The following is a 25,732-nucleotide window of genomic DNA, read 5'->3' on the forward strand; positions in this document are numbered from 1 at the left end:
TGAAGGTTATGGAATATTATTGCTCTGTAAGAAATGATCAGCAGGAGGAATACAGAGAGGCTTGGAGAGACTTACATCAACTGATGCTGAGTGAAATGAGCGGAACCAGAAGATCACTGTACACTTCAACAACAATACTGTATGAGGATGTATTCTGATGGAAGTGGATATCTTCAACATAAAGAAGAGCCAACTCACTTCCAGTTGATCAATGATGGACAGAGGTAGCTACACCCAGAGAAAAAACACTGGGAAATGAATGTAAATTGTTAGCACTAATATCTGTCTGCCCAGGTTACATGTACCTTCGGAATCTAATGTTTATTGTGCAACAAGAAAATGATATTCACACACATGTATTGTATCTAGGTTATATTGTAACACAAGTAAAATGTATGGGATTGCCTGTCATCAGGGGGGAGAGAGTAGAGGGAGGGGGGGATAATTTGGAAAAATGAATACAAGGGATAATATTATAAAAAAATATATAATAAAAATTATTAAAAAAAAAAAGAAGATGGAGCAGGATAACAATGAAGCAATATTGAAGTTAAATATAAATATATATATATATATACATATTGTATATATATATATATATATGTATACACACACACACACTAAGTGGTATATAGGTATATAACACTCATATTATTATTATTATTTTGCTGAGGCAATTGGGGTTAAGTGACTTGCCTAGGGTCACACAGCTAGGAAGTGTTAAGTGTCTGAGTCTGGATTTGAATTCAGGTCCTCCTGACTTCAGAGCTGGTGCTCTATCCACTGCACCAACTAGCTGCCCCATCATCCATATTCTTAAAGGAAGAAAAAGAAAACAAAATTATACTAGTGGGTGACCTCAACTGTCCTCTCTTAGAACTTGATAGATACAACCAAAACATAAGAAAAAACTAAGGAAGTAAGTAAAAGAGAAGTTATATATGACAGACTTTTGGAGAAAACAAAATGAGAATAGAAAAGAATATACCTTTTCTCAGCAGAACATGGCACATACACAAAACTGACAGGCATTAAAAACTTCAAAAGCAAAAGCAAAAAGGCAGAAATATAAAATGTGTTCTTTCCAGATCAAAATACAATAAAAATTATTTTCAACGAAGGGCAGTGGAAAAATACTTTGAAATCAACTGGAAACTAGGGACAGCTAGATGGAACAGTGGACAGAGCATAAGCTATGAAGTCAGGAGGACCTGAGTTCAAATCTGGTCTCGGACACTTACTATTTCCTAGCTGTGTGACCCCTGGGCAAGAGGAAGGAAGGAAGGAAAGAAGAAAGGAAGGAAGGAAGGAAAGAAGAAAGGAAGGAAGGAAGGAAGGAAGGAAGGAAGGAAGGAAGGAAGGAAGGAAGGAAGGAAGGAAGGAAGGAAGGAAGGAAGGAAGGAAGGAAGGAAGGAAGGAAGGAAGGAAGGAAGGAAGGAAGGAAGGAAGTGAAGGAGGGAGGGAGGGAGGAAGGAAGGAAGGAAAGGAGGGAGGGAGGAAAGAAAAAAATCAATTGGAAACTAAATGATCTAATCCTAATGGTCAAAGGATCACAGAAATAATCAATAATTTCATTAAAGAGAATGACAACATATGGAATATAGTCAAAGCAGTACTTAGGGGAAAATTTATTTTCATTTATTACTACATCAATAAAATGGAATTAAAAACAAAACAAAACAAAACAAAAAAACAACAATACATTGATGAATTGCGGGCACACAACTTAAAAACAAAAACAAAACAAAACAATAACTAGAAAAAGAACAAATTAAAAATCTCCAAATGAGCACTGGATTAGAAATCCTAAAAAAAAAAAAAAAGTTGAAATTAATAAAAGTGAAAATAAGAAAAATACTGAGCTAATAAAACTAAGAGTTGCTTTTATGAAAAAATAAGAAAGATAAACCATTGGTTAATCTGATTTTTTTTAAAAGGAAGAAAATCAAATATCCAATATCAAAAATGAAAAGGGTGAAATCACCACCAATGAAGAAGAAATTAAGGCAATCATCAGGAAATATTTTGCCCAATTGTTTGCCAATAAATCTGACAATTCAAATAAAATTGATGAATATTTGTGAAATAAATGACTGGCTGATCTAGAAAAAGAAATTGAAAAGAAATTTAATGAACTCTCTAAGAAAAAATGCCCAGGGCCAGGTGGGTTTACAAGTGAATTCTACCATTTAAAGAACAATTTATTCCAAGACTATAAACAATACATGGAAAAATATGTGAAGGAATCCCACCAAACTCCTCCTCTTATGATACAAATATAGTGCTGATAACTAAAGCAAGAAGAGCTAAAACAGAGAGTAAAAATTATAGGCCAATTTCCCTTTGGAGTATTGATGCAAATTTTTTTGAATTGGAATATATATTTTGAAATACAAACAAGGTGATTACAGCAATATACCACTAGGCATATACATTATGAACAGGTGGGATTTATATGAGGAATACAGACTTGGGTTCATTATTAGAGAAACAATCAACATAAGTGATTATATCTCAATGGATGCTGAAAAAGCTTTTGAAAAGTACACCCCCCATTCCTAATTTTAAACAAACAAACAAAAAAAAAACAAAAAATAAAACTTGAGAACAAGGAAGCTAGATGGTGCAGTGAATAAAGCATTAGCCCTGGAGTAAGGAGGACCTGAGTTCAAATCCAGCCTCAGACACTCAACACTAGCTATGTGATCCTGAGCAAGTAATTTAACCTCAATGCTTGCCAAATAACCCCAAGCACTAGCACTAGAGAGTATAAGAAACCCTCTCCCTCAAAAACAACCCAACACAAAAACACCAGAAAGCATAAGATTAAAGGTTTAAAAAAATGAATGCTATTTATCTAACACCACTAGCAAACATTATCTATAATGGGGATAAGCTAGAAGCATTCCCAATAAAATCAGGGGTGAAGCAAGAATGTCCATTATCACCACTATTATTAAACATAGAACTAGAAATAGAAACTTTAGCAATTAGAATATGCAATGAAGAAACAAAACTATCACTCTTTCAGATATGAGAGTATACCTAGAAAACCCTAGAGCATCAACCAAAAAATTACTTGAAATAATTAACAATTTTAGCAAAGTTGCAAGATATAGGATAAACCCATCAGCATTTCTTTATATGACCAACAAAATCTAGTAGCAAGAGCTAGAAAAAGATGTTTCATTTAAAATAACTGTAAACGATATAAAATGCTTATATTTATTTGCCAAGACAAGCCCAAGAACTATATGAACACAATTACAAAATACTTTTCACAGTTGTTTAGATCTTATATCAGTTCCTAATGGATAGGCCAAGCTATATTAATATAATAAAAATGACAATTTTGCTTAAATTAATTTACATATTCAGTGCTATACCAATCAAGCTACCAAAAATCTAATCTGATAGAGCTAAAAAAAATAAAATTCATTTGAAAGAATGAAAATCAAGAATATCAAGGAAATTAACTTTAAAAAATACAAATGAAGGTAGCCTAGCAATAAAGCAGTAATCATCAAAACCATCCAGTACTGGCTAAAAAAATAGACCGGAGGATCAGTGGAACAGACTCAATATACAAAACATGCTAATCAATGACAAAAGTAACCTAGTGTTTGATAAACCCCAAAACTCCACCTTTTGGGATAAGAAGTCACCATTTGATGAAAACTGTCAGGAAAACTGGAAAATTACAGTACACAAAATAGCTATCGACTAATATCTCACACTCTGTACCAAGATAAGATCAAAATGAGTGCATGATTTAGACATAAAGGATGATATATGCAAGAAAGAGCCAGGAATCATTTTCCTGTCAAACCTATGGAAAGGGGTAAAATTCATGATCAAAAAAGAGATAACATTATGAAATGCAAAATGGATAATTTTGATATTAAGTTAAAAAGCTTTTTTACAAATAAAAAACAATGTAACCAAGATTATAGGGAAAGCAGAAAGCTTTTATAGCAAGTGTTTCTGATAAAGGCCTCATTTCTCAAATATATAGAAAACTGATCACATTTACAAAAGTATAAGCCATTCCCCAAAAGATATTCAAAGGATATGAACAGGCAGTTTTCAGATGAAAAAATCAAAGTTATCTATAGGCATTTGAAGGAATCACTTTTGATTCGAGAACTGCATATTAAAACAACTCTGAAATATCACCTTACACCTAATAGATTGCCTAATATGACAGAAAAGAAAAATGATAAATATTGGCGATGTGGGAAAATTGGGACACTAATGTATTGTTGTTGGAATTGTGAACTCTTACAACCATGCTAGAGAGCAATTTTGAAACTATGACCAAAGGGCAACCAATATGTGCATTTCCTTTGATTGAACAATATCACTACTAAGTCTATATCCCAAAGAGATCATAAAATAAGGAACAAGGACTTACATGTACAAAAATATTTATCGCATTACTTTTCATGGTGGCAAAATAGTGAAAATTGAAGGGATGCCCATCAATTGGGGAATGGGAAACAAGCTATGGTATATGAATGTAATGGAATACTATTGTGCAATAAGAAATGATGAATAAGCAGATTTCAGAAAAACTTGGCAAGATTTGTATACAAACTGAAATGAGTGAAATGAGCAGAACCTGTAAAACATTGTACATAGTATTAGCAATTATTGTGTGATAATCAACTATGAATGATTCAGCTCTTCTCAGTAATACAATGATCTAAGATAAGTACAAAAGATAACGTTATCCATAACCAGATAAAAAACTGATGGTCTCTGAATGCAGATAAAGACATATTTTTCCACTTACTTTATTCTTTTCTTATTTTTTTAAACTTTCTTCCTTCACAACTTTGATTAATATGGAAACCTATTTGACATTATAGTACATGTATTAATTATATTAAACTTTCTACCATCCTTAAAAGAGGAAGAAAAAGAGGGAGGGAGAAAAATTTGGAACTCAAAATTATAAAAATCAACCTAAAAAGTTTCTTGGCATGAAACTGGAGAAAAATTAAAATACAAAACAAAACAAAACAAAACAAAACAAAAAAATGATTTGTAATTGAGAAGCCAAGTTAGTGATGTGATAAAAAACACATAAGTCAGAAATGCAGGAGAGTATAAAGTCTCAGAGATTCAACAATACCTAAGAAATATTAAAAGAATTAGATGAAAGCCTTGAGAATATATTCTAAGGAAGATTTCTTGAAAAGCAAGGACAAAAATTAGAGCGAGAGAGCATGGAATTATGCCACGTAGTGAGGAGAGTATATACTCTGAGGAGAATCATCTAAATGTTAACTAAAACTAAATCATCTAAATGATTTAAAAAACTTTTTACTAATTATCAAAGTAAAAAATTTACCATAACTATATTTAGTAAAAATTAATCATAATACAAAAATGATTTTTATCACATTCAATAGAGAAACTTCATTAGTGTAACTGTAGTCATAGCATAAAATTAGAGATAATGGAAACCAGAAAATCTATAAAAAGAAAAACGACACTAACATCTTATTATTTCTATAGATGCAGGGCTTCCAGATAAGGGAATCGGTGATGAATCAAGTCTTTTTTCTTTTATATAATCTTTTACTTTTGATGATTTTTTCCCTTCCTTTGATATTTCCTCCTGTGCTTCAGCAGAAATAGCATGTTGGCCTTTTTTCAAATGTTTTGTGGTTTTATTTTTGTTACACGTATTTGTAACCTAAAAAAGGCAAAACAAAAAAAATGTATTTTGAAATGTTTTATTGGAATGAATAATTTTAACATAATGAACAGAATATACTTAATTTTATTAAAAACCAGTTATTTAATGACAAGATTATGAACTATGACATACTTGTAGGGCATCATAATGGAAGGTAATTCTTACATCTGATTTCCATATCTTAATGGATTTCTGCATTTAAACAGATCAAATGTACCACGTGCTTTTTTTCATTTTTCTTTCAAAACAGCAATATCATTTGAACATAAGGAACTTTATATAAAGATTAATATAGAAGTTTATTTATCTAAAGTAGTGGTCTCAATCTTATTTTTTTAAACTAATGGCAACTCTGGATCCATTTTTACTTTTCTAGGAATTGGTAAACTTGTCAATGTTAAAGATTTTAAAATAAATATTATAAAAATCATATCTTCCAATCAACTAAGAAACCAAATAATTTGTTTATATTTTCAAATGTGAAACATAAAAGAGTAAACTTTATTCCATACTCAGATTCCAATGAATTCCTGACCTCCTCTTGTTAATGTTTCCTTAAAAATGAAAAAAAAAATTGTAAAAAGAAAATGAATAACTTTCAAAATCACTATTAAAAAAACATTGTATCCAAAATAATTTAAGTTGACCTATCATGTGAGAGTTAATTTCAGGAAGAAATATGGAATTGAGGAAATTTAATGAGGTTGGTGCCTCTACCCAGGATTTCAACAATAAAGATAACTAATTTTAGAAATTCTACCAATGAAAATCAATACTTTCTCTGAAACCAGTATCAGAGAACTATTTAAGCACTAACAGATCAAATAATTTTCACTTCCAATATATGTTAGAGATAAGACTTGAATTGAGGTCTTCCTAGGTAGGCAAGCTCTAGCATTATCCACTGCCATCAATTCCCTATACTTACTAATAACCAGATACACTAATAAATATTTTTCAAATAAAATCCTCTTCTTTCCAATAGGCTTTTTGTGTTTTTTTACAAAATAGTTCTATCTTTCCTATTCCAAAGTTGCTAATTTTTGTACACAGAATGCCAAATGACAGTCAGTAAATGATGTAAAGATTTTACTGTTCTTTCACTTCTATTTTCATGTGACTCAATGAAAGAAAAAAAACTATAACATGGCTCTGAATCCTACATATTATATTTTTGCATCCACAATAATGGCAGAAAGAAAATAAATATTAACTAGTTACATTACAAATATGAGATTTATGTCCAATGATTAATGAACAGCCAGTACCATAGAAATGATTGAAAAATATCATTTTTATTACTGGTGAAATTGGAAACTACTGCATGGAGCAGTGGAAAATAATGGATTTGGGGTCATAAATAACGGAATCTAATCCTTGCTAGGATGATTTCTTCTTGCTAGACTTTAAGCAAATTACCTAATTTCTGGCCATCAGTGTCCTTATCTTTGAAAGTAAGGAGTTTGACTTGGTTATATTTAAGCCTGCTTCCAGTCTGGAAGTCCACAAAATAAACAAATTTCATTCAATAAAACAGAAGGATAACTCAGACTGCTCCAAGTCAGAAATACACAAAGAAGTTAATTGAGTTAGCTTTATTGAAACCCCAAAAAGCAATTAGAAACATGATTTTATAGGGCATTTTCTCATCTTATCTGATAATACTCAAGATAAGCATTACCAAAAAGACCATTAATTGTAGCTTATTCATCAACATTTCTTACAAAGATTGACAAAATAGGAAAATTTCATATAGACTGACAAGATTATCCAAATCTAGTGAATTCAACAAATTTCATGGAGAAGAATAGTGAAAGGTAAATATGATTTAGAGCCAAGAAATGAGAGAAACTAAAAAGCCAAGGATAACATAGGAGTCTCAGACATGTTATTCAGGATATTGTTTTCAAGAGCCAATAGATACTGAATATATTGAATAATAAATAATATAACCAAAAATGAAATGGAATATATTTTGACAGATAAGAAACAACTAGTCTCACTGACAGATTACTTCTGAACTAGCTGTTTACAGATTCAATTAACCAGAGTAAAGGTCAGTTTAAAACAAATCAGAAAGATAAAGAGAAAAAGATATGCATACAATTATAATAACTCCAATCAAAACTATTAAAATAAACTACTGAGTCTGAAAAAAAGGATAGTCTTATAAAAGTTAACTTATATAAATGATACCAGTAGAAAACTGATTTTATCTCCTTAGAGGCAAGTAGATGCTGCAGTGACTAAAGCATTGAGACTGAAGTCCCATTTTAGAAAAAGAAATAGAACAAGCTATTAAACAACTCCCTAAGAAAAAATCCCCAGGAACAGATGGATTTATTTACATGTGAATTCTACCAAACATTTAAAGAACAACTAACTCCTATGCTATATAAACTATTTGAAAAAATAAGGAATGAAGGAGTCCTACCAAATTCCTTTTATGACACAGACATGATAATAATACCTAAACCAGGTAGGATGAATAGAGAAAGAAAATTATAGACCATCTCCCTAATGAATATTAATGCAAAAATCTTAAACAAAATATTAGCAAAGAGATTACAGAAAATAATTCCCAGGATAATACACCATGACCAAGTAGGATTTATACCGGGAATGCAGGGGTAGTTCAATATTAGGAAAACTATTAGCATAATTGACTATATTAATAACCAAATTAACAAAAAACATTTCAACAGATGCAAAAAGAAGCGTTTGATAAAATCCACATCTATTCCTATTAAAAACACATGAGAGTAGAGGAATAAATGGACTTTTCCTTAAAATAGTCAGGAGCATCTATTTAAAACTATCAGTAAACATCATATGTAATGGGGATAAACTAGAACCATTCACAGTAAGATGAGGAGTGCCCACTATCACCACTACTATTCAATATTGTATTAGAAAAGCTAGCTTTGGCAATGAGATGAAAAAGAGATTAAAGGAATTAGAGTAGGTAATGAAGAAACCAAATTATCACTCTTTGCAGATGATATGATGGTATACTTAGAGAATCTACTAAAAACTATTAGAAATAATCCACAACTTTAGCAAAGTTCCAGGATACAAAATAAACACACAAAAATACATTACTAACAAAATCCAGCAGTAAGAGGTACAAAGAGAAATTCTATTTAAAATAACTGTAGATATTATAAAATATTTGGGAATCTATTTTCCAAGGGGAAGTCAGGAACTATAGGAGCAAAACTACAAAACACTTTCCACACAAATAAAGTCAGATCTAAACAACTGGAAAAACATTAAGTGCTCTTGGATAGGTCAAGTGAATATAATAAAGATGACAAAACAAAAGATGACCTAAACTAACCTATTTATTTAGTGCTATACCAATCAAACTCCCAAGAAACTATTTTACTGACCTAGAAAAAATAACATTCATCTGGAAGAACAAAAGGTCAAGAATTTCAAGGGAACTAATGAAAAAAAAAAAATCAAATGAAGATGGCCTAGCTGTACTAGATCTATATTATAAAGCAGTGGTCATCAAAACCGTTTAGTATTGGCTAAGAAATAACTAGTTAATCAATGGAATAGGTTAGATTCACAGGACAAAATCATCAATAACTATAGCAATCTAGTGTTTGATAAACCCAAAGATGCCAGCTTTTGGGATAAGAATTCACTATTTGACAAAAATTGCTGGGAAAATTGGAACCTAGTATGGCAGAAACTTAGGCATTGATCCACCTAACACCATACACCAAGATAAGATGAAAATGGGTTTGTGATTCAGACATAAAGAATGAAATTATAAATAAATTGGAAGAACATAAGATAGTTTACCTCTCAGACATGTGGAGGAGAAAGGAATTTATGACCAAAGAAGTAGAGATCATTATTGATCAAAAAATATATAACTTTTATTATATTAAGTTAAAAAGTTTTTTGTACAAACAAAAACTAATACAGATAAGATCAGAAGGGAAGCAATAAACTGGAAAAACATTTTTATAGTCAAAGGTCTGATAAAGGGCTCATTTCCAAAATATATAGAGAATTGACTCAAATTTATAAGAAATTAAGCCATTCTCCAATTGATATATGATCAAAAGATTTGAACAGACAATTTTCAGATGAAGAAATTGAAACTATTTGTAACCTCATGAAAAGGTTCTCCAAATCACTACTGATCAAAGAAATGCAAATTAAGACAACTCTTGAGATACCACTACACACCTCTCAGATTAGTTAAGATGACAAGAAAAGATAATAATGAATGTTGCAGGGGATGTGGGAAAACTGGGACATCAATATAGTGTTGGTGGAATTGTGAATGCACCAATCATTCTGGAGAGCAATTTGAAACTGTGCTCAAAAAGTTATCAAACTGTGCATACCCTTTGACTCAGTATTGTTACTACTACACTTATATCCCAAAGAGATCTTGAAGATGGGAAAGGGACCCGTATGTGCAAAAACATTTGTGGCAGCCCTGTTTGTAGTAGCTAGAAACTGGAAATTGAATGGATGCCCATCAATTGGAGAATGGCTGAGTAAATTGTGGTATATGAATGTTATGGAATATATTGTCCAATAATATTGGACCAGCAGGATGATTTCCGAGAGGCCTGGGGAGACTTACATGAATTGATGCTAAGTCAAATGAGCAGAACCAAGAGATCATTATACACTTCAACAACAACATTGATATGATGATCAATTCTGATGGACATGGCTCTCTTCAACAACGAGAGGATCCAAATCAGTTCCAATTGTTCAATAATGAAAACAATTAGCTATACCCAGAGAGAGAACTATGGGAAATGAGTGTGGACCACAACATAGTATTACCACTCTTTCTGTTATTGTTTGTTTGCGTTTTTGTTTTCCTTCTCAGGTTTTTTTTTAACCTTCTTTCTAGATCGGATTTCTCTTATGCAACAAGATAATGCATAAATATGTATACATATATTGTATTTAACATATACTTTAACAAATTTAACATGTATTGGACTACCTGACATCTAGAGGATGGAGTGGGGGGAAGAAGGGGAAAAATGGGAACAGAAGGTTTGCAATGGTGAATGTTGAAAAATTACCTATGCATATGTTCTGTAAATAAAAAGCTATAATAAAAAAACTCCATTAACTATTGAAGAGTAAAATAAGCAGAGCAACACACACACACACACACATACACACACATATATGCACACACATATACACACACAAAATTACTATAACAATGAAAGAAACATTTTTTTAAAAATCTAAGTGAATGCTGCAAAAATATAAAGAACTAGCATAATTTCAGAGAAGAGATATAAAAAGAAAAAAACTCCTTTGCACAAGTTTTGAATATTGCACATACACAGATTTTTAAAATGTATTGAACAGTTTTGGTGATTTTTCCTCTTTTTAAAATCTTTTATTATTTATTATTATGAGATAGCTTTCTAGCAAAGAAAAGGGGGAGAGCTTCTGGGGAAAATTTTGGTGGTGTAAAAAAGGTATCAATAAAAATGCATTTTAAAAAAACGTTTCCAAGTACTTACTAAATGATGATTGGTCAAGCTATTACTTTCATATATTAAAAACAGGAAATAAAAACCCTGTAAGATAAAAGCCTGAAAGAAGAAACAGGTTTTTCTTTTTTTCTTTCACTTAGTTTATTTATTTTTAATGAACATTGCTTTATGAATCATGTTGGGAGAGAAAAATCAGAGAAAAAGGGAAAAACCATGGGAGAAAAGGAAAAAAAAAAAAAAAAACCAGAGAAAAAAAAGTGAACACAGCATGTGTTGATTTACATTCAATCTTCATAGTTTTTTTTTCTGGATGCAAATGGCATTTTCTGTCCAAGTCTACTGAGGTTGCTTTGATTCACTGAGCCATCGAGAAGAACAACGTTTTTCATAACTAATCATCACAAATTCTTGCTGTATTTGTGTACCATATTATCTCTAGTTCTGCTTGTTTTTCTCAGCATCAGTTTGTGTAAATATTTCCAGGCCTTTTTAAGATCAGTTTGTTCATCATTTTTATAGAACAATAATATTCCGTTATTTTCATATACTACAACTTATTCAACCATTTCCCAACTGATGCGCATGTCCTCATTGTCCAATTTTTTTTTGCTACCACAAAAAGAGCTGCAACAAATATTTTTGCACATATGGATCCTTTTCCCTTCTTTATGACTTCCTTGAGAAATGGAACTAGTAGTGGCACTCTCAGTCAAAACGTATGCACGGTTTGAAAGCCCTTTGGACATAGCTCCAGGTTGCGGAGATTAAATTATTTTTAAACATTTGTAAAAAAAAAAACAAACTAATTGAAACTATTTACCTGAACTTGTAATTTCTGTTTACTGAGGACACTTGGTAAAGATTCTTCTTCATTTTCTGATTCTGAATTTGAGAAATCTTTATAGTTTTTTTTAATTAGTCCTGCTCTTCGAGGACGTTGGGTTCTTGTTGTTTCTGTGATTCTTTGATTTACCTTGAGATCTGTATTTTGTGCCTGGGATAAAATTAATTAATATTAGTAGATCACTCATAATTTGAGCTAAAACTGTTCCATATTTTTGTTAGAAGAATTATCATTTTAGCAAGATGTGTAATATTTACACAGAGATAAAAGTTATGTTAATAATTAGAAACAAATTATATACTTGTATATGTATGTAAATAGTTCTTGCTCATAAAGCTCAGATAGTGCTTAAATATTGAATCTCAAATAATTAAAGAGGAAATCAGAGTAAGCAAAAGACAGAAGGAATCACTAAAGCTATGCAATTGGTTAAAAGTTCAGAGAAATCATACAATATTTTTTTGGTGACATAAGAGTATATAATGTATCAATACAAAGTTTTACCTTTTTAGATTTTGGTAGTTTTACTTCTCCTGATAAACCTGAAAATGAGGAACATTTTCTGTAGTTAAAAATTTTAAGTAGGTAAAAATTAATACCAAAAGTATCAATGGTTTCACTTAACATTTCAGTAAGTCAAATGCCATCTAGATTTTATCATCTATAAATTCAGATAACAAGAATACACCTTGATATTTGAAGCATTCAAACTAAGTTTTTAAACTAAGTTTTTTAAAATGGCAATAGGTAACCTTTAAAACATTAATAAGATCGGCATTCATAGATATCACCAAATTATTACTTTACTTTCTTTACTCTGGTGTCCCATCATAATATAGGTATGAATAGATTTCTCTGAAAGCTATTGTCAACAAAACATAAGCATTGGGGAGACTCCAAATATGGGCCTTGTATTTGCTATGGGAATATCACTATAATGCTACTAAATTCAAAGCAAAATATCATATATATGTATATATATTAATTTTTTCAGTGATACCAATTTATGAATATTATATCCTAAGCCACAGAATAATTCATAATAATAACTCACATTTATTTGGTGTTTTAAGGTTTATGAAAGCACACTCTCCACAATAAACTAACTTGTTGAAATGTTTTAAGGAACTTAAAAACTAATATCAGGTATATAATATGTAATTTAAGGAACTAAAGAATCTGAAATTAAGGATCCATGAAATAAGAAGTTCCAGGATAAAGAGCACCAGGTCACATGTCAGGAAGGTCCAAGTTCAATGGTGGCATTAGACACTTAGTAGCTGGATGACCCTAGGCAAGTCACTTAACCTGTTTGTCTCTGTTTCCTCATCAATGGAATTATAAAAGAATATTAAGGGAGTTGTTGTGAGTCTTAAATGAGATAATAATTTCAAAGTGCTTAATACAGTACTTGGCACATAATACTATGTAAACATTAGCTATTATAGTTACCATTCAGAAAGTAGGGGAACTACTCTGAACTCATCTCCAACATTAAAGGTTAGGATGATTTCTGAAGATTAGAATATCAGATATGTACAAGTAAATGGAAGAATTTGAATGTTCCTTGGAGGAAAGATATTAGATAGTAAATAAATCTGAAATCTGACATTCATTTGGATAACAGACAGGGAAAGTAAAACTGAGAATAACATACACAGCTTTTTTTATAGCACTGCCCAAACCAAAGGACATGAATTTGGAAAACCAAATTAGAGCAAAGACTTTCATATTAACCATGGAATTAGATGATCATTAATATATTTCAAAATGATTTTTAATATGCTTAATTCTCAAAATTATCCTAAAGTAGCATTTCTTAATCTTTTTGTGTGTCATGGACCTACTTTTGCTTTACAAAATGTTTTTAAATAATTGAAAGAAATATTAAATTCTAGTTAGAGATATTAGAAAAATATAATTTTCCCATTTATGTTCACAACATTCTAATAAAAATCTATCCCTTTTACTCATTTCTAAAAGGTATGAGTTGCTATGTTTTGGTTCTTAATTCTTTATATGTTTCCATAGTCTATTTCTTCATCAGTACACACTTGAAAAGAGATTCTGATTGTCAGCATTAATATGGGGGCTGGGGAAATTATGAATTCTGCAATATAGGACTTATTGTCCCTCATGCAACTTATAGAAGCCAAAAAAAGAAAAAACAAACAAAAAAGAAATATTAAGATCCAGTCAGGTAAGTGGTGTAGTATTAGGAATCTGAATCCTGAGAAAGGACCTTAAAAAATATAAAAGAAAGAAAAGATGAAAATTGGTATTCTGGGTATCCCAAAAGTCTTTTTTGCAGTTTTAAGTTCCTGGTGAGGAAACTTCTACAATACAGATTAAATGTCGCTTAAAGGCACTGAGAAGTTTAAGTGATTTGACAAAATCACAAAGCAAGTTTTTAATAGAGCTTAGATCTGGGTAGTTCTGATTCCAAAGTTGTTTATTTACTATGGGATATTGTATCTCTTAATAAACCATAGCATGAAAATAAAACAGAAAGTAATATTTGGAAAACACACATTTTTCAAATACCTTAGAAAAAACAAATAATTTCTTACTTGATTGCATATTTTGAGATTTCTTCACTTTTTTATTTCTGCTATAATCTACCAGTTGAGGTTTGGGTTTTTTATTTGATTCTTTTAGCCAGCTAATATCAGTCTTGCTGTCATCACCTCTATAGTCTGTGTCTGTGTCACTAAAAAGATGCTTCTTGTGATTTGTTCTAGTCTAAAAGAAAATAAAATAATTATTTGTGTGAACCATATTAAGAAGCACTGAATATAGTAAAAATTAATGAGCAGAACTAAATTTGAATATATATATATATATATATATATATATATACTGTTAAAATATTTCTTATTGTTCGGTAAAGCACTGGATAATTTTATTAAGTTTACAAACGTATCTGACTTGGGACTAAAATAATTGGTTGAATTAGTTATTTTGATATTTTAGTAGATCTGTCATCTCGTCAATATGAGAACTCCTCCAATAGTGAAGATCACAATTATATCTCATTTTGTGGAATAGTTATATCTATATAACTATGTCTTCTATAAGAGGTTTACCCAATATACTAGAGGTCTTTCTCTATATGCTTAGAAATTGTGTGGACAGCAAATGAACAGATAAGATTCAAATTTACCTTCTTCTTACTACATATGCATAATTGGTCTATCATATGTTCTGGTCACACATTTCCTTTACAACATATTTTATGTGGATTTCCTAGCACAGTTATGAATTACTAATAAGCTAAAGCTAAACTCACTAATGCCCACCAAATTTCTTTCGATTACCCTTTCAATGATTTCTTTGAATAATTGATGATAATGATAATTGATGATAATTCTTTGAAAATGTTTGTATTCCATAATTTGATGTCATATATTATAACTGAAAGCATTGTAGTATAACAAAGTTGGGTTTCTGTTTTGGAGAGAAACAGAGAAACTTGCTTCCTTTTAATTGCCAAAAATCACCAAAGCAATCTAGCCTGTGCTCAATCCTAGATCCCAACACTATTCATTTGTATTGTCTCTCCAAGATACATGCATTTAACAATTGACTCTATAGGCTGTTCATATAATTTCATATCAGGATGTGAACAGACATTTTTATCTCACTTAGTTTTTCATATACAAATATTGTATGTAACAAATATATATGTATAATTATATGTAACATGTATATATTATGTGTATATATATATCAAATTATTTTAAGTGATAATGGATTTCACTTAGGAGACTGTAAAATCCTGGGATTTGATGCAAATAGCAAAATGTTAGCAAAGGACAAGAACCCTCCAGGGCTTCCCCATAAGTAGGAAATTCATTTTTCATTTGAGTTCCATGTTAATCATTATCATCCTGGGCCTCTTTCTCTTTTTCCTCTATACTATTATTCTTGGGGATCTTTTCTTATCAAAATCTTATAGGTTTCACTATATCACCACATTTATGATTAAAATCTACTTATCTAGTTCTCATCTCTCTCCTGTCCTCAAGACTTGCATCTCCAAATGCCTATTGGCTTCTCAAATTATACATCCTTGAGACACTTAAAACTTGACATGTTCAAAATTGAACTCATTCTATTTCCCTTCCCTCTTCCAAACTTCCTTACTGTTGTCAAGGGTACCACCATCCTCCCAGTCATAAAGGCTTACCACCTAAATATCATCTTTAATTCATTCTCACACCACACTTCTAATCCTTACTACGCCCTATTACTTCTACCTTCAAATCTTTCATATTCACTCCTTTTTCTTCTCTGACTGGTGCAGACTCTCATTATTTTGGGCTTGGACTATTGCTATAGCTTCCTGGTTTGTCTCTTTGCCTCAAGTCTCACTCCTGTTCCAGTGCATTTTCTACTCAGCTGGCCAAGTTATCTTTCTCACAAGTTTCTCACCCCCATCCCCATACCAAAAATTCCAATGGTTTTATACTTCCTCCAGGATCAAATATTTTAAAACCAATTAGATTTTAAAGTCCTTTAATACTTTGCCCCATTTCTATCTAGTCTTCTTATATTTAGTCTCTAATATATGTCCACTGAGATTTGCTTCTGAAGCTGCTTAGACAATGAATCTCTAAGCATTTTCATTTAGAAAACTGGCTGTCCTTTATACCTAAGAGGCTCTCCCTTCCTCTTTTCTGCCTCCCAGCTTCTCTGACTTATTTCATGACCAAAACCAATCTGATTCTAACTGGCTAACAACAGGTCCTATAGGCAGAGTCCCATTTGATCACTGTTTGGGTCCTAATTGATTCATATTGAATGTAAAATAGCAGTCATTTCTGCTTTGGCCAGAAACTCTGAGAGTCTTCCCTTTTCAGATTCATTTATTTATTCAGTAGATTTTTTAAAATAACTGATAGAGGAGATTCTTTTTGCCAAAATTGCTACCTAGCTTTAATCACTGAATGGATACTGCTTCAGTCAAACTGAGACTATTTGAAAATGTCAAGGTCTCCCATTTATCCTGGGCCTTCTCCAGTTAATTTGATCTATATCTGGCCACTGGACTCAAATGATTCAGGAGGGGAAAGTAAAGCAGGTGACCTTTAATAGCTCTCCATCACTTAAATTCAATTCACTTGCATGTCATGGTATCTATGATCTCCTTGATGTCATGGTCTTCTTTGTAATACACACACATACACACACACACAAAAATGTTCTTTGAAGAGCTGTTTGCATGTTATCTCTTCCAATAGACTATTATATTCTTGAGAGCATGAACACATTATTCACCTTTCTTTGTATCCCTAATATCTAGCATAGTACCCAGCACATAGTAGGCCCTTAAAGAATATTTGTTGACTGCCCTTTGGCAAGAAAAATTTTGTAAAGTATTTCTCTTGTGTATGTTTCACTTGATTATTTATAATTAGGTCATTAAACAAGGTATCTTGTTAACAAATATCTTAAAAGTTGTTCACCAGAGGCACTATGTTACTATTATTGTTACCTCTATTGTTTTTAAAGGCTAGTTCTCCTTACACCACCCAGCATAGAAGTTATGAGGCTACTTATAGGCCCATTTCTATTACTGAAGGAGATAGGAGCTTTGCCCTCCAGTGTTTCCAATTTGGGTTAGTTTGCTTCTTTAGACTATGTGTTGCACATTTTAATTGCTAGATTTAGTGTAGACAACAGAACTTGAGATCTACCAACATTAGACTCTCCAACAAGAAGGGTTATAGACATGATACACTATGAATGCATAGGTATCTGTTAGAAAAGTGTCTTTAAGATAGTATTTTATCCTGTTCAAATAGTTTTTAAAGGCAACAAAAATACAATGGTATCTTTTATTCTTTCAAACTTTTAGGTAATAGTGAGACTCTAAAGATGTGAACTGTAAAATATTGTTTGCAAAAATTTTCTGTTCCTTTTTAATAGATACTTCAAGGATACCTGTATAAAGTTAAATATACCAATTCAAACACATAGATTAAGTTTTTCTATGAATTGTACATTTTAAAGATCAATACAGTAACTGTAAAAAGTCAATAGTAAAGTACAAAAGCAGAAAAAAATCTCATTTCAAGTTGTAGTATTCATATAAAATCTCAAATATGTAAAGTTGAAATTACAGAAAACAAAACTACCTAGATAGCATTGCTATAACATGAATTGCTTACAATAGGGAAAATCATAAAAGGAGGACTATCCATGAAAAAAAAATTAAGAATAGAAAATTGGTAATTTTGGATGTAAGAATGGCTTTTAACTGATTATGATTAAGATTAAGAATCTTACTTTTTTATCTTTCTCTTTCAGAGAAGCTTCATTTCCATCTTGACTCCTTAAACCTAACCTTAAACAAGTAAATGTTAACTTAAAAGATATTAATGTTTATTATACAAAGGCAACAAAGAGTAGAATGAAGCCATAAAACATTTCTATTCTAAATTAATTATATGATCACAAGTATATTACTTAAAACTTCAATTTCCCAATCTGTAAAACGAAGGTTTTGGACCATTTCATCCCCAAAGATCCCTGTTTGACTCAAAGGTTTTATGATTTAGTTCTTGCACTTAATTATTATAAAAATAACATTTAAATGAGTCATTTTAAAAGCAGCATATTTGTTCACAGGTATCATAAATTATCAGAGTAATAATGCTTTTTAAGGGGAAAATAAAAATTATAATAGCTCATATTTATGTTTATCGAAACACTTACGACTTTTTTGAGTTAGCTATAGAACTTTCTTTGATAGTAGTTTGAAATTCCTCTGTCTAAAGTATGAAAAAGAAGTAAACTATATAGTTATTTCAGAGATTAAGACAGTATAAGAAACATTTAAAATATGTATAAGTTTAATTGCTATCAATCATTCACATACCTAGAAATATCATGATAAAATCATTCATTATAAAGAAATTTAATAACAAATATGTAGAGTTATTTCACTTTCAAAAACAGAATTATCATTACAATTTAAACATTTAAATTAGAGAGTGAAATACAGAATTTAGGATCACAAATAATCTCTTCTAATGTAGACCTTGATCAAAAATGTCATATAACCATATAGAAAAACAGCTTAGTGATGCAGAAAAAGTTTTGTTATGTGCTAGTTTTGCTATAACAAAGAGATAATTATATTGATTACATGGTTACTATATAAGCTTATTAAAGCTTACTCTATAGTACATATACTATACAGTATATCTTAAAGCCTAGTCCTCTTTTATGAGATTCTGTTCTATATCTCAAATAAACAGCAAGAAATTTCCACTGTATATTCTAATTAAATCTCAAATTCAATATATGAAAAACTTACTCATTGTTTTTTCTTACTAAGCCTGCAATGCACTCTTTGACAAGACATCTCTGGACCAGCAACACTACTTTATTGTTATCTTGGATCCTCTTTTCTCTCCCCCATGTCATATCCAATTTGTAATCAAGTCCTATTGCAAGCTTGCAATATTTCTTGCGTTCACCCATTCTCTATTCCTCATATTATAATACCTGGTATAGGTTCTAATTGCCAACTGCCTTCAAAGAAGCCTTTTCATATCCATCCCTTTCATTCCTGCATATTATATGCACATAGATGATTTTCTTGTCATAAACAAATCTTGTCCTGTTATTCTTTAGTGGCTTATTTGAGATCCTTTATAATCTGATTCCACTCTACTTTTCTAAGTTTATCTCCAATTTTCCCTCCATGCACTGTATTAGGGACATCTACATAACTCTGTGGATAGAGTGCTAGGCCTCAAGTCAGAAAGATTTGAGTTCAAATCTGGACTTAAGACACTCACCAGGTATGTGACCTTTGGGAAAGTTACTTAATTTGTTTGCCTTAATCCGCTGGAGAAAATCCCAAACCATCCCAGCATCTTTGTCACAAAAACCCCAGGGACAGTGTGGTCACAAAGAGTCAGACACAACTGCACAACAACAAACGTACTATGCATTCCAACCAAACTAAACTATCATCTGTATTTGCTCAACTTTTTTTCCAGTGCTTAGAATGTCCTGTATTTCTTTCCTTAACTTTTCTATTAATAGCCATCTTTTCAATATCAAGCCAAATACCATATTCTAACATAGGAAACAATAATCAAACAATTACGTACAAACAAGATTAGAAAAGTTATGTAATCTTAGAACTAAAAAAGGATTCTTACAGATGACAGATTTTGAATTAAATATTTAAAGAAACCAAGGAAGCCATGAGGTAGTAATGAGAAAAGAGAGTTCTGTGGGTGGTTGAGGACAGCCAGTGAAATTTTACGGACTTTGAGGAGAATTATCTTTTGTGAGGAACAGTAAGGAAGCTGGTTATCACTAGATCAGAAAGTTAATAAAGCACTCTGCCTTCCCACACATCACATAGTATTTTATTTTAAACATTAATATGCATCTTTGTGTCTTATGTCTTACTTACGTCCCACTTATACAGGAATGAATTATAAATGTCTATTATAAGAGTTTGGACTATGTCTTAGACAAACTTTAAATGTCCATAATATATTTTCATTAATGTGGACTGAATTGACGGAAAAAATGTTGATCAAAATAAATAAATCTTACACCAAGTTTTATAGTAGGGTCATCAGCTCCATTCAACTGAAAATTATAAACATCGTTCCTGTTGAAATAAGAAAAAAAATAGCTGATGTGGAAAACACTATTTCAATATAATTGTTCTAAGCCAAAATATAAAATGTTTAGAAGAATATTACTTACAAAGCACATTCTGAAGTCATTTTAACAGAAGTAGTCCTTTTCAATTGTCTAGAGCTTTTATTCAGGATTTTTTCCTACATATAAAAAAGCATTTTTTAAAATTACAAGTTAATAATGTTGATTACAGGATTATTGCCTGCTGCCTACTCAAACTGGGGCCTCCCCTTTGAGATCCAGCCCCACATTTAAAATAATCTACAGGCAATCTTCACTGGATGACCCAACTGTTCCTCAAACTTGATATATCCAAAAAAGTTTAGCTATTTCTTTCCTCTTAAATTGACTCTGCTTTCCAATTTCACTATTCTGGTCAGTGGTACAACCTCAGAGATATGTTGTACTCTCCTTCCTTCTTTGCTGTAAGTCACACTAAATCAACAAGGATTTATTAAGTATAAACTATACTTAATATGAACTAGGCATTGAACCAAGTTCTGAGAATTTAAAGTAAGGGGAAAAAAGTCCCTGACCTCAGGGAGTTCATATTGTAACATAGGAAACAATAATCAAACAATTATGTACAAACAAGATTAGAAAAGTGGTGTAATCTTAGAGACTTAAAAAGGACAGATTTTGAACTAAATATTTAAAGAAACCAAGGAAGCCATGAGGTAGTAATGAGAAAAGAGAGTGCTGTGGGTAGTTGAGGACAGCCAGTGAAATTTTACGGAGTTTGAGGAGAATTATCTTTTGTGAGGAACAGTAAGGAAGCTGGTTATCACTAGATCAGAAAGTAAATGGAGCAAAATATAAGAAGACTAGAAAGGTAGTAAGGACTAGGTTTTAAAATTCAGATAATTTTATATTTGATCCTAGAGTAAGTTAAGTTTTATTTTATTTGAATGGGGGTGCTGGTGGTAGGAGAATGGAGAAGGCTATATTCAGCTCTGTACTCCAGGTAGATCATTTGGGTGGTTGAGTAGAGCACAGAATGATGTAGGGAAGAGACCAACCAAAAAACTACTTCAATAGTTCAAGCCTGAAATGATGAGAATCTGAAATACTGTCAGAAAAAAAGAAAGGAGTGTATATAAAAGATATGAAGGTAGAAATACTAGGATTTAGCAACAGATTAGAAATGTGGGATGAGAGTGAGTTAAAGATGATACCAAAGTGGTAAGCTTTTATGACTGGAAGGATGGTGATATATAATAATAATGAAGTTTGGAAGGAAAGTTATGGGAGGACATAGAATGAGTTAAGTTTTGAACATGCTGAGTTTGAGATGTCTAAAAGACAAGTTGCATTTGGAGATGCATGTTTGGAGGTCAGAAGAGAAGTTAGGGCTAGATAAAAACCTAGGGAAAGGATTATATATAATAGTATATCTGGTCAAACATTGCTTGTTCAAATGAACTTACACATATATTTTATCCCTTGTGCTTCCACTTGCATAAGAAATAAAGTTTAAATATATAGTTTAAATAGTTGAATTTCAATAAAACATGCTTTAAGTTGCTATTTGATAGTCAATTTGAATGCTTACACTAATTACACTGTAATAATTAAAATAATTTTTAAACATATAGCATAAAATGTATAAAAATATTTCAATTTACTTAATCTTTACTTTTCATTGTATATTGATATACTTTTAACTGACATGATAACTAATTATGTCTTTTTTCTATTGCTTTTTACATAAAGTTAACAAGGTACTTTCTTTAAAAAAAATTAATCAAATTTATTATTATTTTAGCTCCAGATTCTCTCCTCTACCTATTAAAAAAGAAAGGAATACAACTTAAAATGTATTTTCATATTATTTAACTTAATCCTTCTAACAATTATGCAAAATTGGGAGCCAGTAATATCATTCACATTTTCTAGATTAGGAACATGGACTCTGAAAAAAAGTAAGACCCTTGACTAAAGAAACAGCATAAACTCAAATAACCTTCCATTACAGTAGTTTTTTAAATATGATTCCAAAAGAGCAAGAAAAGAGTACTTTGTCAGTAACTCTATAAATATCAAAATTTTAAAATAAAAAAGGAAAACAATGAGATAAACTAATCCTGCTGAGATAAAGTTATAGAGAAAAATTGAATATTTATTCACTCAAGTAAATTATAACAGGCTCATAATTAGAAATATACTTACCAAGATTTAAAATAAAGCCTAGTTAAGTAGAAATATTAAGTAAAAATGAAATATGTGAGAGACTTGTAGTTTTTAAAGAAGTGATTACTTTATTATATTAGTGAAGTGAATATAAATTATACACACATTTATAAATAGATGTGTGTTTACATTGCCTTTTATGTGAAAACTTTCACTGGCTATTCTTTATGGAATGTAGCATTATAGTCAATGAATATTCCTTTTAAACTACAGGATTGATTACATTTATATTCCTTTATCCAATATGATTTTATTTCTTTTTTGGTAGAGAGAAAAGTTATGCACTTTTTGATTATATAATACTTCAAAGACATAATAACTGGTATACTATATTTGCAGGTAGGATATGTTGTATTTATACATTTGAAACAAAAAATTTTCTCTTGCATGTGCAAATTCATAAATTTTAGATTGGAAAATAAATTAATTAAGCACATAATCTCATCAACTACAAAGTTATTACTTTTTATATCTATTGGCCTATAATAACTTTTTAAAAAGAGAATGCTTGAATCAACATTAATCTATTTGACTATTTTTCTAATAAAACTATAATTAATTATATTAGAATAGTCTATCAGTTCTATAACCAAATTACTTACCTTTCTGATAAGTAGACCAGGTTTATTTGAATTCCTCCTATTTAAAAAAAGTTTTGTCAAATTGAAAAAAAATTTGAAAACCAGTAAAATAAGAAAAAAAATTCTTAAAGAAGGTGAGGTATGGCTGACTAAATCTGTGTCTATGTGGAATTACAACAAAATTATAATACACTCTGAATCTTAGATTTGGGTAATAAATTGACTATTAGTGCTTCCACTGAATTATCATCTAGTGATGAACTAGATTTTCTTTTTGTCCCATCCTATGATTTCAGTTGCATAGTGAACTGATCTCTGCTAAGATAGATTCTTCTGCTCCTGAAACAAACTTTTAAAGATGCATAAGGGTACCAGGAGGTCAAGTGACTTGCCCCTTATTCTTCCTGAATTAAGGGTAGAACTCTAAGTATCATATCACAAACTTCTCTGATACAAAACCTGAAATGAGAGATTATACTATTTAATTCAATTTAACAATCACTTAGGTGTCTTCAGTCATTTTTCAGTCTGATTTTGTGACCCCTCTTGGTATTTTTTTGGCAAGACACTAGAGTGGTTTGAAATTTCCTTCTTCAGTTTATTTTACAAATGAGGAAGCTGAGACAAATAGTGTTAAATGACTTGCCACTGTGACACAGCTAATAAGTGGACTGGTTTGAACTCAAGATCAGTCTTCCTGATTTCAGGCCCAGCACTCTTTCTAGTGCTTTATTTAGTTCCAAGGGGCTCTATTAGGTGTTGACATGTACCAAGAATTATGCTAGGTACTAAGAAGAAAGACCAAAAAAATGAAAGGGACATATATTGTACTGGAACTTAGATTTACCGTACATGAAAGGTTTACAAGAAAATAATAGATGTGATGTAATGATAAAAGCATTATTGTTCAGTTAAATGGATGGGTAAAACTAAATTAACTAAAGAAAAAAATCAAGAAGAAAATCTAGCAACAGAATAAAAAGGTTAATATAAAGAAAATAACTATAGCACATGGATTTCAAAAAAAGGAATGCACAATGTTATATATGAAAATTTGGTGAATTTCTACTAATTAAATATTTCATATTCCTATTGAAAAGGGCACTTCTGAACCAATAAATTTAATGTCAAAAGTTGTCTCAGATCCCCTCAAATTAGTCAAACCTTAACAATCATTATTTGGATTATTCTTATAGAGATGAATGATACTGTCAAATATAAATGAGAAGGATCACAGAATGAATCTTAGGCCAAAAAAAAAAAATTCTCATTGAGCTAAGCTGGTCCATGTGACATACATAGACTTGCTTTTACTATCATGATCACACAAAGTTTTTCCAGAATCTGCCAGACATCACTTCCTTGTGGGATTCAGGATTACCTTCATATCACAATAGTGTATTAGTGTAAGAAAAACTCACCATAAACAAAAAGCTTTGGGGAAGCAGACTAAATCAGTCAATCATTTCACAAGAAGAAATGTGGGGAATTAAAGATATGTCATTACACTGAGAAAATATCTCAATTTTCATCAGATGCTACCACACTTTTTTTTTCTTATCTCATTTTACCGCGTTGAAGTGGATTTTATAAACTATAGGGCAGTGATCTTGATATAGTTTCTGTTAGAATCTAGAGTATTCTATTTAAAAAGAAGTTTGTAATTATTTACAAAACTGAAGAGAATTGCAGTGAAAATAGAGGGAACAGAAAGAGAGGAATTAGGAAGGAACAAAAACTCTAGACTCTCAAAGAAAACAATGAAAAAGTAAGAATGAATGGAGAAATCAATATTTTCAAAGCTCAAATTATATTGTAAAGCAATAAAAACTATTTGTCATTGATTTTAAAAATAGAAAAGTAGGTTAAAAGAGTAAACTAAATAAGAATCAAAAATAACTGAATTAACCTAGAATTTAAAAAAAAAGCTGAACATAAATTTCCTAGGAAAGAACCCTATTTATTTGAGAGTTCAGAGTCCAGTGATAGCCTAGTAGATATTTAATAATTAGTCCTCCAGCAAAAAAAGTGCTCTTTAAGCCTTTAAAACAATCTAAATTTTAACCCCCCATCACCTTCTTAACTCTAGACAATCAACAAAACAATAAATCAAGTCCTGTTTTGTAATAGTTGGCAATTGTGAGGTATAAATGCTCACAATAAAAATTAAACAATCAGGTCTTGTCAGCCAGAACAAACTGCCTTTATTTAGCATGCCCTTGGTTTGGAACAA

The 25,732-nt window shown here is 30.9% G+C and overlaps 1 protein-coding gene across 3 annotated transcripts in view; it reads right to left on the reverse strand.

Moving 5' to 3' along the window:
• SYCP2 (synaptonemal complex protein 2) overlaps positions 1-25,732 on the reverse strand; it is a 96,747-nt gene that overhangs the window by 29,799 nt on the left and 41,216 nt on the right. For all 3 annotated transcript variants that reach the window (XM_074288730.1, XM_074288731.1, XM_074288732.1), the window contains 9 exons: positions 23,521-23,557; positions 20,795-20,868; positions 20,639-20,696; positions 18,773-18,828; positions 18,344-18,401; positions 14,623-14,794; positions 12,557-12,594; positions 12,029-12,202; positions 5,506-5,704 (listed from right to left, as the gene is read on the reverse strand). In XM_074288730.1, the coding sequence (XP_074144831.1) occupies positions 5,506-5,704; positions 12,029-12,202; positions 12,557-12,594; positions 14,623-14,794; positions 18,344-18,401; positions 18,773-18,828; positions 20,639-20,696; positions 20,795-20,868; positions 23,521-23,557 (866 nt within the window). The remainder of the gene's footprint in view (positions 1-5,505; positions 5,705-12,028; positions 12,203-12,556; positions 12,595-14,622; positions 14,795-18,343; positions 18,402-18,772; positions 18,829-20,638; positions 20,697-20,794; positions 20,869-23,520; positions 23,558-25,732) is intronic.

Source organism: Sminthopsis crassicaudata, chromosome 2 (assembly GCF_048593235.1).
Source record: "Sminthopsis crassicaudata isolate SCR6 chromosome 2, ASM4859323v1, whole genome shotgun sequence".
NCBI lineage: Eukaryota > Metazoa > Chordata > Mammalia > Dasyuromorphia > Dasyuridae > Sminthopsis > Sminthopsis crassicaudata.